At 37.7% G+C, this 15360-nt stretch overlaps 5 protein-coding genes across 5 annotated transcripts; 4 read left to right on the top strand and 1 right to left on the bottom strand.

Annotated features, from left to right (window-relative positions):
- Positions 1 to 56: 56 nt before the first annotated feature.
- BDF20DRAFT_863738 (uncharacterized protein) lies at positions 57 to 3279 on the bottom strand. The gene is made up of 4 exons (XM_053080694.1): positions 2963 to 3279; positions 2709 to 2891; positions 1792 to 2590; positions 57 to 1719 (listed from the first exon to the last, which is right to left on the bottom strand). Exons 2-4 carry the CDS (start codon positions 2856 to 2858, stop codon positions 173 to 175), a joined length of 2496 nt encoding a protein of 831 aa, XP_052937103.1. The 5' UTR covers positions 2859 to 2891; positions 2963 to 3279; the 3' UTR covers positions 57 to 172.
- A 5746-nt stretch (positions 3280 to 9025) lies between these two features.
- BDF20DRAFT_817371 (uncharacterized protein) lies at positions 9026 to 10029 on the top strand (the record flags this gene model as incomplete). The annotated part of the gene is made up of 2 exons (XM_053077248.1): positions 9026 to 9121; positions 9202 to 10029. The coding sequence occupies 2 exons, from the start codon at positions 9026 to 9028 to the stop codon at positions 10027 to 10029; spliced, it is 924 nt and encodes a 307-aa protein (XP_052937102.1).
- A 748-nt stretch (positions 10030 to 10777) lies between these two features.
- On the top strand, positions 10778 to 12083 carry BDF20DRAFT_834546 (Sds3-like-domain-containing protein; the record flags this gene model as incomplete). The annotated part of the gene is made up of 5 exons (XM_053078748.1): positions 10778 to 11195; positions 11264 to 11345; positions 11474 to 11529; positions 11619 to 11855; positions 12046 to 12083. 5 exons carry the CDS (start codon positions 10778 to 10780, stop codon positions 12081 to 12083), a joined length of 831 nt encoding a protein of 276 aa, XP_052937101.1.
- A 316-nt stretch (positions 12084 to 12399) lies between these two features.
- Positions 12400 to 12891, top strand: BDF20DRAFT_817977 (uncharacterized protein; the record flags this gene model as incomplete). The annotated part of the gene is made up of 1 exon (XM_053077305.1): positions 12400 to 12891. The coding sequence occupies one exon, from the start codon at positions 12400 to 12402 to the stop codon at positions 12889 to 12891; it is 492 nt and encodes a 163-aa protein (XP_052937100.1).
- A 471-nt stretch (positions 12892 to 13362) lies between these two features.
- BDF20DRAFT_818683 (uncharacterized protein) lies at positions 13363 to 15227 on the top strand (the record flags this gene model as incomplete). Its single annotated transcript, XM_053077398.1, has 6 exons — positions 13363 to 13584; positions 13658 to 13729; positions 13801 to 14081; positions 14160 to 14282; positions 14463 to 15033; positions 15108 to 15227. The coding sequence occupies 6 exons, from the start codon at positions 13363 to 13365 to the stop codon at positions 15225 to 15227; spliced, it is 1389 nt and encodes a 462-aa protein (XP_052937099.1).
- Between the last annotated feature and the right edge of the window lie 133 nt (positions 15228 to 15360).

Raw genomic sequence — 15360 nt, 5'->3', positions numbered from 1 at the left:
TGCGTTCATCATTATGCTAAACAAATATTCTAACTCAGCTAAGGCAGCAAGTTTTTTTTTTTTTTTGATAAACAAATGATCATCTTTCCATTTTCTATAATTGTTTTGTTCAAAATCTGTGAATTGTTTAAACTGAAACTATGTACACATTCTCTTCTAATAAAAAATTAAATTATGTAACAAAAAGATTAACAGCATTATTAGGCCCTTTGTTTTCAAACCCCATTTGTACATCTTCATTTGAACTAATAGTAATCAAGTCGCCGTCTTCATCTTCATATTTCAAACCAATATTGGTAGGCTTGTTATCAAAATTATCGTCCGCTGGTGATGTTGCGCTTAAAGGAGAAGAGAGCTTGATTTTACTTTCAATTTTTCTTGTTAGTTCTTCAAGCTCAATATTCGTAGGCACAACAACAACATAGATGGCGCCATAGTAATGTACTTTCACCTTGGTAGTATCTTGTTGTTGTAGTAATAACGAGGACTGCGATTGATTATTACTATTGTTGAGTATGGATGGGGCAGGAGTCGCAGGGGCAGTTGTCGGCATCGTATGATGATCTTGCTGCTGTTGCTGTTGTTGTTGTTGTTGAGAATAAGAAGCAGTTCTTTGATAGCTACTTAAAGTAGGTACTTCAGGTGCAGTTGTGCTTTCTTGTGTGTAGGAAGGTCTTGCAATATTTGGAGTACTTTGTGATCTCGCTCTAAAGTGATGATACTTTGTGGGTGAAGAAGTAGTAGGAGTGGTAGTGGTAGGGGAGTGAGTGTTGGTGCTGGTGGACGAAGATGCAAAAGTTGTAGATGAAGAGGATGATATCTTCTTTCTATTGCTGCACGTCTGTTGCTGCTGTTGCTGCTGGTCCAAAATCTCATTGGAGCGATGATGTTGCTGCCTTCTCTGCCACAAAGAACCCGAGGGTAAAATACCGTTATTATTCGCATTAGAAGGATCCTTGACAGAGGTAGAGTTGACTGTTGAGGTACTTGTACTACTGGTTCGAACCGTAGCTGTAGGCGAAGGTGGATAACTGGTAGGGGGGGAAGCAGGAAACGATAATGTAGAAGGTGAATTCAAACGCTCGTTACTAGTATTCATACTACCTGCAGCGACTTGATTGATGTTTGTAGTAGAGGCAGTAGGAGATCTAGGTAAAGGAGGCTGAGGAGTAGGAGGAGGAGGAGGTAAATGATGAGGGTGATATTGATGGCTAGTACTACTACTATTACTATTGCTGCTGCTAATACCACCGCCACTACTCAAATAATGACGAGCTGTACTATGATTGGATAAAGAAGCTTTTCTACTGGTTATTTCAGAAGGGTATCGATGAGCGGTTGGTGTCAAAGGCTGGTGGGCATGATGCTGGTGATGATGATGATAATGATGTTGAGCATAATGCTGGTAGCTATAGGATCTATTTCTGGTCATCATCGTCGGGTTATGGGCATTCACATTTTCTGATGGTATGTCGTCTGCTTCTTCGTTGTTATTGGTATTATGATTATCCTCGTCTTCGTCAAACGAAAGTAAGGGATTATTTGTGTCCATACGTGGTGTTTGAGGAGCGGAAACCAAATCCACTTTGGTAGCTGCTGTTGATTCTTTAATGTCAATGATGACGTTCAGCCATTGTCTCAATTGCTCGTCGTTCCTACATCTCAATAATATTGTCTGCGATTCACTCTCCATCCATGAAATATGCAAGGTGTAATGACCTAAATGGGAGGAAGAAGAACGATCAATATGGATTTACTTGTGATAAGATGCATATAAAATATTGACTTTACCATTTTGACTACTGGTTCCTTTCGCTAGTTCCAATTTTGATAATAAAATCTTGCAACGTATCACCATTGAGCCTTCTTTTCTCTTTTTCTTGATCGAAATGGCATTTTTATTGACATCCTTGATTTCCTTACAAATAATGATAATCTTCTCGAACAGAAAAACTGTCATCTCACGCACACTGTTTTGGTCAGAAAGGTCGTTATGTTTTTGCATAGTAAATTTGTCATGCAACAGAAGAGGACCTGCACTATCTACTATAATCTGCGCATGATGATTATTGTTATTGTCATCGACGATTCTCTTTCTCAGATCTTGCACAACTAGCTGATTTTCTTGTAATCGCTTCGTTTCATTCACTTTTTTTGTTACTCTTTGGATCGCGTCCAAGCCGACTTTATTCTCTTCGGCAAATGGCCAATCATCGGGTGTGGCCTTAATCAATTGTTGTAAAAGAAGCGGGTATTTACAAACACGCTGAATGGGCTTAATCAACATAGCTGGTAATTCGTAGGTGGGGGACATAATATTGGATAGTTTTTGCAATTTATGAGCTTCTTGTAATACCAAATCTTGAGCAATCTGGAAGTTGGCACAGAAAGGCTCGTACACTTGAAAAGCGTCCTCAAATTGAATAAATAGGTGACCGAAGCGCTGTTCTTTGGAAGGATGTGCTGCTTGATCTTCGATTTGGATTAGAAATCGTCTTTGAAAATCAACAAGTGCATTCAAATTGCCGAATAAATAATGCATTGTATCTTGAGAAAGAATCTCTTGACTTGATACTTCTCTCATGTAGTTCTACAGAGAAGACAGAAAAAATAAATAATAATAAATTAAGAAAGGGAACTATTGAGATGATGACAGCAGGGAAAAAAAAAATGTTTAAAATCACGGGACCCTAAACTTATATTTGTACCTGTAATGATTCTAGATCTTGTACATATTTTCTTTCTGTGGACACTAATTCATATACAACGTTATCCCGCAAATCTTTTGGTGTAGCTGGATTTGTGAGTACGTCTTCCTCAGATAATGACTCTACGTGAATTATGCCTTTTTCTTCCATCAAGTCAAGAATACGTTTCACAGTATTCACAACCTAGTGGTAGGTTATAGCAATATAAGTAGCCGAGACTTGTCTACAAAAAGTGATCTTTCATGTCCTTTTACCTTGACGAATCCATTGGTATCATTTTGATATAACTCAGTAACGGTGAATAATGTATCTTCAGGAAAATGGAGCTGATCTCTGCAAGCAATAATAAAATGGTATACATAGGCTTTGGATTTGGTTGTCGCGGACGAAGAGTTGTTGTTGTTTTGAATAGGAGAATCAGGTTTCAGGGTATTATAAAGATAGCAAAGACTTGAACCTTGTCTACAAATCTCCCAAAGTTTCGTTAAAGGATCTACTTTGCTGCTGCTGCTGCTGCTGCTGCTAGGGGTGGTGGCAGTGACATTGTCGTCGGTATGACTGTCATCTGCTGCAAGGTCGTTGTTATTTACATATAGTTCTTCAAAGCCATCTACGTATTTCAGCGCATTCAAGACCGAACGACATGTATGATAAATGGACTCTTTCTGCGTTGCTTGTTTATTTGTTATAGAATCACTTGCTACTGGTGATTCAATCATAATAAATTTTGTAGTTTGATTCTATGGAGACGGCTCCCTTTGCGTGCCACTTTTCCTTTTCTTATGTCAAGAAAGCTGGGAAAAAATGGATTAAAAATACTTTAACAAATACAAAAAGTAAATGAGCTAAACGGAATAAAAAAAAAAAAGGGAAAAGAAAGAAAGTGAAAGCTTTTTTCGTTTTTGCTGGAATTATTTTTCTCAATTACATTTTTTTTATTGAGTTTTCTGTGAGACAAAAATTTGTAACTGAACATTCCCTTTCTAAGAATGCCCTGAATTCAACATTTTGCAAATTTATGTCAATTAAATCATGTTTACAACGAGAAATTCCTTGTTTATATTGCTGTTGTCGCACTCATGGTGTGTTTTATTGCTTTTTTAATTGGCAATTTCACCATCCCCTCCTTTCCCTTTATTGTAACTTAACTGTATGTATGCAAGAAGTTATGTAACTGAACCCCAATTTAGACTTGTTTATGAGGGGATTGATAAATTTGAAACTCCTAAAATCTATGTCAATTGGCCAATGATAAAAGGGCAGTGAAGACCCTTTTTCGTTGCTCTGTGTCTCCACTGCTACTGTAACAGCAAGATGATGGGTCCCGAATATGTGTACGTGTGTCCGCAGTAGAGTCGGTCGTCATTGATAAAGTCTATTATAAACACACCGGAAGCATGTCCTACTACCCTTATATACGAAGAATAAAACGCATAAAACCGATAAATAAACATATCAAAGAAAAAAAGGGTCAAGTCGAACAGAGCCTCCATACAATACATGTGCTGAGACGGTAGAGAAAGCACGTCATTTAGATACACATAAAGAAAACTCAGCGGATCGAGCGCTAACGGGAATTATTTAAAGGGTATCCATCATATCTTCTTGTTTAATAAGTCTTCGTAGTCGGCTATGTATAGCCACTTTTAACTTGTTGCCTTCATATCATCATTCATGGATTACTATAGCAATGTGAATATAGCCTGATTATCTAGGTTCTCTGACAGTGTCAAACATTTTCACTTCCCATCATTCGAAAGAGAGAATTTAAACAAAAAACGTTCTTGCATTTGCAGCTATAAGGTCTCGAAGCTATCGATGGAACAGAATCAAGAAAGAATTTCTAAAATTATATTATAGCACCACAAAGATGACCTAAAACAAACTTTGAATAACTTTATCTCTACCACTATTGAGGTAGCTTCATCTGATTTGATTATACTTGAGAAAATAATTCTTTTATCGCGTGTGTTCCCTCCTTTGCTCAGCTACATATACAGCTATTCATAGAGTTTCAGCAGAAATCATGTACAACACTTGGTTATTTCCTCGTGCAAACTTGGAGAGAAATTTTTTGTTGAAAAGACGTCTAGTCGTCAGACCATTGAGGACAACGCCTCCAAAGGAACCTACTGGATGATAGCTACTTTGGTATGCAGCATAACGTCGGCGGAGATAAAAGATCGAAGTTCTTTATCTGGGATGACGGAAAGTAGATCTACCGTCAATTTTCTTGCAGCTGGTGAAAATACCATGGCTAGGCCCTTTAGAAGTGAAGGCACTGGTACTCAAACTTTTGGTTCTTTACTCTCGATGGCTGATGTTATTGTTATTTCAATATAAAAGACCAAAAAGAAAAAACCAAAAAAAAAGTTAAACCTTATGAAGTAAACAAATGGCACAGTTTTTACAAGTCATTACAGTATGAATGAAGGGAAAAGCTGGAATTTGATATCTTCTTTATCCGCCAATAGCAGGATTTTCTATCTAGAAGATATGTATGGTTTTTCAGAGAGAATACTTCATTCGAGCCACGAACTTTATGAACTGAATTCAGGGGGAGGTAAAAAGATTAATTGTTAACCAAATGTCTCACGACCATACTAAAACCTGGAAGTGATACTCATTGTTGGCAATGTTATCTTATGATTGGTAAAATCTATATGAGAAATCGAGATAGTTTTGAGGATAGTTTAGATAATCCTATGTACTCCCATGCTGAAGAACGGTAAATCCAATCAACTGGATTGAACTGCCGAGTGCTCTTTTTCATTCCCCATGCTTAGACTTTTGATATGAAGAAAGACGTATGAATGTGATGACACTAACTATTGCCAACTGAAGCAAGCAAAGTTTTATTTAGCTGCACCGTACAAAACGTTTCTGTGATAGGTTTGACCTCAACAAGAAATCAGGATATAGTTGCTTGTAAATGGAGGCAAACGAGGCATATGTGTAATGACAATTTGTTTCTACCAACTGTTTTCTCGTGACAAGTCGTATAATATCTACACCAAAATCAGATATGAAATTCTGAAGTATCACTTAGTATATATTATATCTCTGTAAAAAACCAAAACAAAAACCAAACGAAGGCCTTAGGAAAGTAGTTTATAATTTTTCTACATGCGCTTAGGATACATGCAGAGGGTTAATGAAATTGCATAATATAAATTAAAAAGTGAGTTACAGCTCTTTTTTTGGTTTTAATTTCGTGTAATCTATTGGGAAATGGTGACTATCAAATATAGGAAAAGGTTATATGTGAGCTATTGGAAGAGATATGGAGGAGGAGACCAAACTACTACAATGAAATGTTAGATAGTACATCACTAGTCAGTATTGGTTGGACGGCACCGGATTTCATTAAGATAAACGGCGCTGACCGCTGTCCAAGAGGAGGTATCAAAATGGCAACGCCATTCATACTTCCAGATACTGAAAAAAATGAAGGTAAACTGGACAATCGTCTTTTCAGGCAGGACAGAGTCAGTTGACTGTGAACATAGTGTTAATAATATGTGCCAAATTGCGGCAGGCGTGGATGCAACAGATAAAAGGTCTTTTTTCTGCAGTGCCGTGATCCAGAGCTGCCATTTTGGTGGACATTCAACGAAAAAGGCATTCCAGGGGTGTCAGTGCAATGACGACAAAGAGGGGGGGGGGAATCTACGAGAGTAGATTTGACGGAAAATAGCCAAGCTCTGCAGCCGATGATATTATGCTGTCATAATCGCTACCATGGAGTTAGACCTCCATTAGGGATCGAGAGGGACCATAACCGTTTCCAACGAGTCAGAGGACGATACCATAGAGGAAGCACCTGAGGGATCCGTGGGGGGGTCATTAAAAACGGAAAAGTCCGGGTGCCAATAGAACGTAGCATACCAAGCGATAGTTTTAGTACGGTTATTCGTTTTTTCTGGGAACCAATAGGTACACACCAGTGAGACAGATCAGGTAACCATGAGGAGCCGTAAGAAGCAGTTGGCCAGTTTGAAACCTGATGTAAGGCAACAGCCAACGCAGGAGAGACCCTAGCGTCAATTATATGATGCTGGATAGAAGTGATCAGTATAGAACCTTGTGCAAGCAAACGAGGTATCACTTTTAGCTTCGGATAGTCCTTAAAGTAGGCATATCCTATATTGTAGAAGCGTTGGGTTGTTAGATGACCGATAGAAAACATTAGAAACGAGCAAGTTTATTGGAAGTTTACTAATATCAAAGGTAGAGGACAGATGAAGGAAGAGGAGCGCCGAAAAGCAATACGAAGAGGTAGATCGGCAATACAGCGGCTATGTCACGAAGATGAAAGAGATGAAGAAGGAAGTTATATCAGCAGAGGACAGAAGAGAAACGTATATGAAAGAACGCGAAAGTACGAACTATAATTGGCAGTTGATGAAACCCATGGTACTAATGACCACCGGACCAGTGTACACTTGAATACAATGGGTACAGTAATGGATGAGCTCTCCTGATCGTAAGTAAAATTTGGCACGCCTTCGAAATACTATTAAGCAACTTTGGAATCGAGTAAATTTATGAGAAGAAATATTAAATTGTCATTCACCCTTTGGTTATACTTTATGTATATACCTTACAACTCACTGTAAGGATGTTTGAAAGAGTGATATAATCTATAAATGTGGATAGAATTAGTCTTGTTTGAGAACCGCAGCAAAGATGTTTTTGGCAGCATTAATGTCACGATTCTAAGTTGTATTACAGTCTTTATACTGCAATATAGCATGTACTCTTCGCTTTAACGTTGCTGTTGTTACAATCTTCAGAAACCGATGCTTACATCTATTACATATGCTACTAGTCAGATATTCATCGATGAAGCATATTTCCAACTTCGTTGCAAGCAGGTATCCGGACACAAATTGCTTGTAGCCTGGCATGTGCGGTTTACTTACAGGGTGGACATATGACCGTTGTCGGTGACTTATTTACAGCTTTGAATTCTTAGGGAGCCTCTTTTTGCACCTTCTTTGACACCACTGGCTTAGACAAAGAAAAACTAGAAGGATCATTGTATGCCATTGTTATTATTGTGTGTGTAAATGGAGCAACGTTGATATTTTCTTGATAGAGCCCTCTGTATGTAGTTGTGAGGCCTTTATATGACCGTTTTGAGCTGAGAGGCACTGTTTGCCATTTCATCTTTACCGGAAAGAAAATAGGGCAAAAAGGAAAAGAACACCGTGTTTTAAAGTCGTGTGTGTTCTGTTACGTATCGCGTTCTTCTTTTTTGTTACAACAAAAAAATGGTTCACTGGCATCATCACGACGATTCAATAAGTGGTGGCTCTTACCAACATTCACCAAAGTTAGAAAAAGAATTGCTATGTACAGATAGTGACTTGTCTCTACCCTCTACAAACTTTTGGTAACTATAGTATGCTTAAGATATTACACTGAGTAAGTAGACGCGCTGGTTATTGCTCCTGTTTTCTCGTCACCCCTCCGTTTTTATTGTGCCATAAAAAACTCAGATTCCTAATAATTCATCTCAAACTGACAACTAGCATAATCTAAAAAGTTACTGTATGTTGCTTTTTTACTCTGTTCGTCAGGAACAAACATTATGAAAGTCCGAATCTTAAGCGAAAAAGTATATTTTTCCATTTAGAACATCATTGGGGGGTCTGAAAATCGGGACAGCAGCAGTAATAGGTTTGTGATCAACCTGGGAAGTCGTACAATTGCCATTACCAGCTGCTGTGTAAAAGCAAAAAATAAACGTTCAACTTTTTTAACAGAGCTTTCCTTTCAATTTTCAGCACATCATACACTTTTACTTGTTCACGTTACAATTTGCACTATGGACACTATGTCACCTGAAATGGCGGTTCAAGAGCAGCCCAAGGGTTACTTTACATTGACAGGTGCTTTAATGGCGGTCCTCTGCTTTTATGTCATCTGCGGTCGACTGCTCGGGATGTACGTTTTTGATAAAACGGGAAATACAGGCTTACGAAGAAAGTTAATAGTGCAAGTGGTAGTGCTCGGTGATATAGGACGCTCACCGCGCATGAGGTACCATGCCACTGCATTAGCCAATTCAAATTGCCAAGTAGATCTGATAGGTTATTCAGGTAAAACAAGCCTAACCAAACACGCACGGACCATCACAGTTAATGCACTCTCTTTTCAATAGTGAATACTAAAAGAAAAATACCTTTCAATATCTTTATTGTATGTTAGAATCTGACTTGGGAGCAAGCATCCGTATGAACCGTTTTATTCGCGTTCGTCCTATAAGACAAGCTTGGTCTATTCCTGAAGGATTACCAAAAGTTTGTTATATGTTATGGGCTCCATTCAAAGCTATCTTTTTATGTATCCAATTGTTTTGGGTCATGGGGTGCGTTTCTCAAAGTCCAGATTTCATCATTGTTCAGGTATGAAAAAGAACAAATTTACTATGCAATGCTCCTTTTACGGTACTGAATATCTATCATCTCGTGTATGTCAATATCAGAATCCTCCCTCTATACCTACATTAGTAGTTGGCCAATTTGTTGGTAAAATGCGTAAAGCATGGTTTATCATTGACTGGCACAATTTTGGCTATTCTATTTTGAACATGAAGGTCGGTAACAATTTGAATCATCCCATGGTCAAATTTGCCCTGTGGTACGAGAAGAAATTTGGACATACTGCTTTTGCTCATCTAACAGTGACAGACGCCATGCATCGAGAGTTGGAAGATAAATGGAAAGTTGAAGGCAAAATAATTACCGTTCGTGATAAACCTCAATCCGACTTTAAACGATTGACTATTCAAGAAGTTCATCAGAAGTTCACTCAGTCATTAAAAATGATCGAGGACATTGTCAGGAAAGAAACAATTGAAGGAGATACATTTTTAGGAGAATATAATGACCGCGAGTTGGGTACACTGCTCACTGACGCAGATGAGAAGGGCTACTTAAAGTGGAGAGAAGACAGACCAAAGCTCATTGTTTCATCCACCAGTTGGACAGAAGACGAAGATTTCTCCATACTGCTAAAAGCTATCGAACTTTATGAGGAAGCTGCTAAACCATCAGATCCTCGATTGTTATTTGTCATCACAGGAAATGGGCCATTGAAGAAGCTTTATGAAGCAAAGATAAAAAAGATGAACTTGAAAAAGACTAGAATTATCACTGCTTGGTTAGAGGCAAGAGATTATCCTTTGTTGTTAGGTAGCGCTGATCTAGGTCTTTCCTTACATACAAGTACAAGCGGTATGGACTTACCGATGAAGGTTGTTGACATGTTTGGCTGTGGTTTACCTGTTTGTGCCATTTCGTTCCCATGGTAAAAAATATGATAGATTGTGATCTTGGAATGAATCAAGTAATACTTATGTTTCTTTTATGGTTTGGTAGTTTGAATGAATTAGTGCATGATGGCAAAAATGGCCTTGTTTTCCAAAACAGCCATGATTTATATGAGCAATTCATGGTAAGACGTGTACCGATGTTGTTTGAAGCTATCATATATTGATTTTCTTCTCTCTAGGAACTTTTTGTAAAAAATCCCGAAAAGTTGAATGAGATTCGTAATAATGTAATTGAAGAGTATAGAAACGATACATGGCAAAAACAATACAAGAACTTGCTAGTTGATATGTTCAGCCAAAATACAGAGTAAAGACAAGGTCGCTTCAAATACTGTAGATAAGGTGTACCTTGCATCATGCTATATGCGCATTTTTTAGTTTATTGAAAAAATCATCTGCAATAGAATATATCATAGTTATCCACTTTATTAAAACAGGATGAATACAGTCATGAACAGGCACTATTCCTAATTAACCAACGCATTAAATTTAGTGTTGTCTTTTAGATACTTTGAAATCGAAGAGAGTATCAATAACGAAAACAACTGCATGAAATTAATTGTGAGTCGTGACGTCTCATTGAACTGTTTTGAATTTGATTCACGCAAAACTTCCTAATAAATTGAGTACAGACATAATGCAATATCCTTTTCATCCTTTATGTCACTGAATAAACAGTGCCTCTCCGTTTTCATCTGATTCAACTAGTAATACTAGCAATATTATAATGTACTATCCTCCTAATACACCTGAAAAAAATCCAGTAATCACTAGAAGAGCGGAATCACCAGAACGATTCACGTTGCCGCCAATTAGTTCAACATCTCATATACCTACTCCATTACCGTCTATCGCTCAACAACAAAGAAGTCTAGAAACAGGTTTTTACGCATTCTTGTCAGCTTCAGCTACTACAGCGAAAGCCGCAAATCCTCCCCCTCCGCCACCACCACCACCACCTGCTGCCACTACCACAAATTCTTCGTATTCATATGCACCGTCCTACATGAATAAACATAACACTGCTACTACTTACAACCATACTTCTAACACAGCGCGAACACCAAAACAACAGGCAAAGCATCAACAGCCTCAATATAAAGAATATGACTACTATTCAAAACCTGAATGGCCAATGGTAGAAGGTATTTCGTGAAGAACAATAAAATGTGGGGATGTCATTTTCAGATTACTTAATTTCCATCGTATAAAGACAATCCCAAACAGAGAAAGAAACGTGAAATAGATGAGCGTTTGAAAACTATCAACCAGGAATTTCTAGACACTAAAGAAGAGTAAGTGTTGTATTCCTATTTCTTTGCGTTGCGTTGCATTGCGTTGCGTTGCGTGAGTGGTGTCTTTGTGTTCGTTATATTTTTATTTTATTTTTTGGGACTGACCAAAAACAATTTTTCAATTCCAGTTTATACGAAGAGAAATTAAAAGATTTGCAGGACGAATTACTGGCAGTTGAAGACGGTAGGCCTCACGTTGACTCACGCCATTGAGTTTTTCTCTTAAAGACTAATTTAACTTCTCTACTTATTGCTCAACTTTTAATGATATAGGGAGACATCAATTTTATACTGAATGTTTGGCAGATTTGGAACAACAAAGGCAAAAGACGATCAACGACGCAAAGTTAATGATGGTCTATCAAATTTCTTGTGTAGATCATGAGTTCGAACTGACTTCGAAGAAAGTCCATGAAGAGTGTATGAGAGAAAGACAAGATTTACAAAATGCCATGTTTACTTTAGTGAATGAGAAGCGTAAAAAGTTAAAAGAGGAGAAACATGGCGAAGGTGAGTCAGCAGGCATGTCAGCACATCAAACAAGAAATAGAAAGCGTATGCTACGACGAAGAGGCGATATATTAGATCAACACCATCCATTTTATTCTTCATCAACATCAAATGGTTCACCTATACACCAAGGTGGAAGGAAGAAACAAGATCATATCCTTTTTATAATAATAATAACCTGCATTAATAGGACCATTTGCCAAACTATTGAAGTTGCTATATCCTTAACTCCACTCTTTTTTTTGTTTGTGAGTTCTTACGCCTGAAAGAAATTCCTCATCATCTGTTGAACGCTTTATCAAATAGGGATGAAGACGATATTGATGCGGATATGAAAGCCATGAATGACGCGATAACATCAGCAGGCAACATATCAACAACAGCCAGTACGAACAGTAGTAGAAGAAGATAGCAATGCTTTTTTTTTTCCAAAAACAAAAAACATTACAATTTAATTATTTATTCCATCATATTCAATCTCCTCTTCTTTCATGCATTTTTAACTGTATTTCCTTTTTTTTTCTGATCATTACGTTTTTAAATTATGGCAACATCAACAAAAAAGCCAACCACGACATTCAAAGGAATGGCGATTTTGTGCTTCTACCCAAATGGATTACTTCAGGGGCACTGTATAAATACACTAAGTAACGAATCGCCCTTTAGCCTTGCAGGAAATAAACTGATCGATTATGAGGATCCAAAACATAATGACTGCATGGAGCCCAATGATTTCTATAAGATCGTTCTTCGTTCTAATTATAAAGCAAAACAAGGATCTGATTCTATTGTATCTTTTATCCTCCGCAGAGAAGCCGATAATGATGCCAGTGGGCTTTTCACGCACGAACACGAAGTACATTTGAATGAAGGTCGTCAATTAAAGTTTACAACGCAGCAGTTTCTGTCCGGACAGAAAGCCTTGAATGTTAAAAACAGGTACTTGAAGCCTTCAGCAGACAGTTCACATTTGTTCAGCAATTGTCACAATGATGACCTTATCGTTTGTATGGGAGATATCGAATTGGTAATGTAAATGGAGAAAAGTGCCGTTGATGGAACAAATGATATGTGTATGTATACTTCAAGTCCGCGCGCATTATATCGAAGTAATTTATACCAGCCAGTAGTCTAATATTGATAACTTAACGTGAAGACAAGCGAATTAAAAAATAGAATTAGTACACTATTTTCTTATGCAAGAAAGGAAATGGAATAACGTATACATAACTTAACGATACGGAACATTGATGACAATGTGGAAGCAGCCATATAATGTATATATGGTTCAAATGACTTCCTAGCTGCTGAGATTCATTGTAAAGACTTAGACAAATTGGCAAGAAGCCTCACCACAAAGTGGCTGGAGTTTTGATTGCTGGATCACATATCTGTGACCATTCCCGTCCCCGTTACTGAACTTAAAGAGGCTGGTGAACCCCTTGTTTCCACTTTAAATTATTTCGCCCATTTTTAGCGAGTCTACCGTTATACTTCACCATTACACATGCTGAAATCAATTTGTAAAACTTCCACAGTTCGTTCTTTTTTTTCAACAACAGCATTCACGTCCAGTCATCGTACGGCGGCTATTGGTCATTCTTCACTTTTTAATGCTGAGCCAACACACGTATTTAAACCACTTCAACAATTTGCACCCACATTTTATGCAAGAGGGGAAGACATAAAACCACTATACCAACCTTGTGTTTTCTATTCACAACTCAAAGTATAAATCACTTTTGACGAGTTCTGCGAGGAAAATAAGAAGAGAATTAACTTTTTTGGGCGATGTACAATAGTCGAATATATTATCAGCAAAGGAACGTGTATTTATTGCAGCCTTATATATTGGACAAAATGAACAAGATTTGGTAAATCATATACTTGTAACCGTCATCTAAACGATAAAAAGCGTGCTCTTATAAGAGTCGTTTTATTATAGGTGGACACAATTCGAAAAGCCTTGGCGAAAAACCCAGAATTGAATGTACATATTTTGATCGATTGTTTAAGAGGAACCCGAATGACAAAGGGTGGGCAGAGCTCAGCAACTTTGCTATTACCATTGATTAGAGATTATCCAGGTCGAATGAGAGTCTCAATGTACCATACTCCTGATTTGACAGGGCTTTTAAAGCGTACCTTGCCACAAAGGTTTAATGAGAGTATCGGCCTGATGCACTTGAAACTATACGGTGTTGATAATTCAATTATGTTGAGTGGGTAAAGTAAATGATAGTAGGAAGGCAGAAAAACTACTCTCTTCATGGTAGTTAGCTAATGAAGAAATGTATCTTTTAGAGCAAACTTGAGTTCAGATTACTTTACTAACCGACAAGACAGATACATGTTATTTCACAAACAATCCGAACTCACAGACTACTATTATAACTTACTTAATTTGATCTCTAATTCCACTTATGAGTTACTGCCAGCAACAAATGATGATAACACTATCGAATCCGAGCATCGACAACAATCGCAAACACAATTGCCTTATGTATTGAATTTGGCAAACGATACCTTCGATCCTATCAAAGAGAGCCCAAAATATAAATGGCAAGTACACCAACGACTTCAAGATTTCATTAAACACTATCACAGTAATTCTTCAAACAATGGCAATAGTGATGCACAATACGATACTGCAATTCTGCCCGTCATTCAAATGGGCCCCTTTCATATCCGACAAGATGAGCGTCTCACACTAGAACTACTCAACATTGCCAATGAACAACCATACCCCTGGACTATTCATCTCACATCAGGCTATTTTAACTTTACAGAGAAATATAAATCTTTCATCTTAAGAACCAAAGCAAAATTTCGATTCTTAACCGCTGCACCAGAAGCTAACGGATTCTTTAACTCTAAAGGTGTGTCGCGATTTTTGCCACCTGCCTATACGCATATTGAACGTCAATTCTACCGACATATCAAACGCATGGGAAGGGAAGAGGATATAACAATAGAGGAATATAGAAGACCGGGGTGGACATATCATGCCAAAGGTCTATGGGTATTTCTGAACAGCAAAAACACCAGCAATGATGAACTACCTTATGCGACAATGATCGGATCGCCTAATTTTGGCCAACGGTCTATGGAGCGAGATTTAGAGGCACAGGTGCTGGTAATCACAAGGAACGAAAATTTAAGAAAAGCATTGTACAAAGTACGTGTTCCAGTAGAAAATGTACCACAGAAAAGAAATAAGTATAGACTTTCTCACCTGTTGTTTATTGATAGGAAGTGGATCTTTTACATCAGTACTCTGAAGTAGTATCGAAGGAAACATTTGATAAAATAGATAGAAAAGTGCCGAATGGAGTTAAGATAGCAACATCTTTCATAAAGACAATGCTATAAATTTACTTACAATTATACAGCGTTGATAAAGAAGTTGACACAGTAGTTCTAACTCTTACATGGAAACGGCTGAAAAATAAAAAGGGGAAACGGCAGGAAGCAAACCTCCGTTAAAATATTTTCCTGAAATGAG

This window comes from Mycotypha africana (assembly GCF_025528875.1).
Source record: "Mycotypha africana strain NRRL 2978 chromosome Unknown BDF20scaffold_4, whole genome shotgun sequence".
Taxonomy (NCBI): domain Eukaryota; kingdom Fungi; phylum Mucoromycota; class Mucoromycetes; order Mucorales; family Mycotyphaceae; genus Mycotypha; species Mycotypha africana.
The sequence above is the reverse complement of the archived record's forward strand: the minus strand, read 5'-3'. Positions and strand labels throughout refer to the sequence as shown.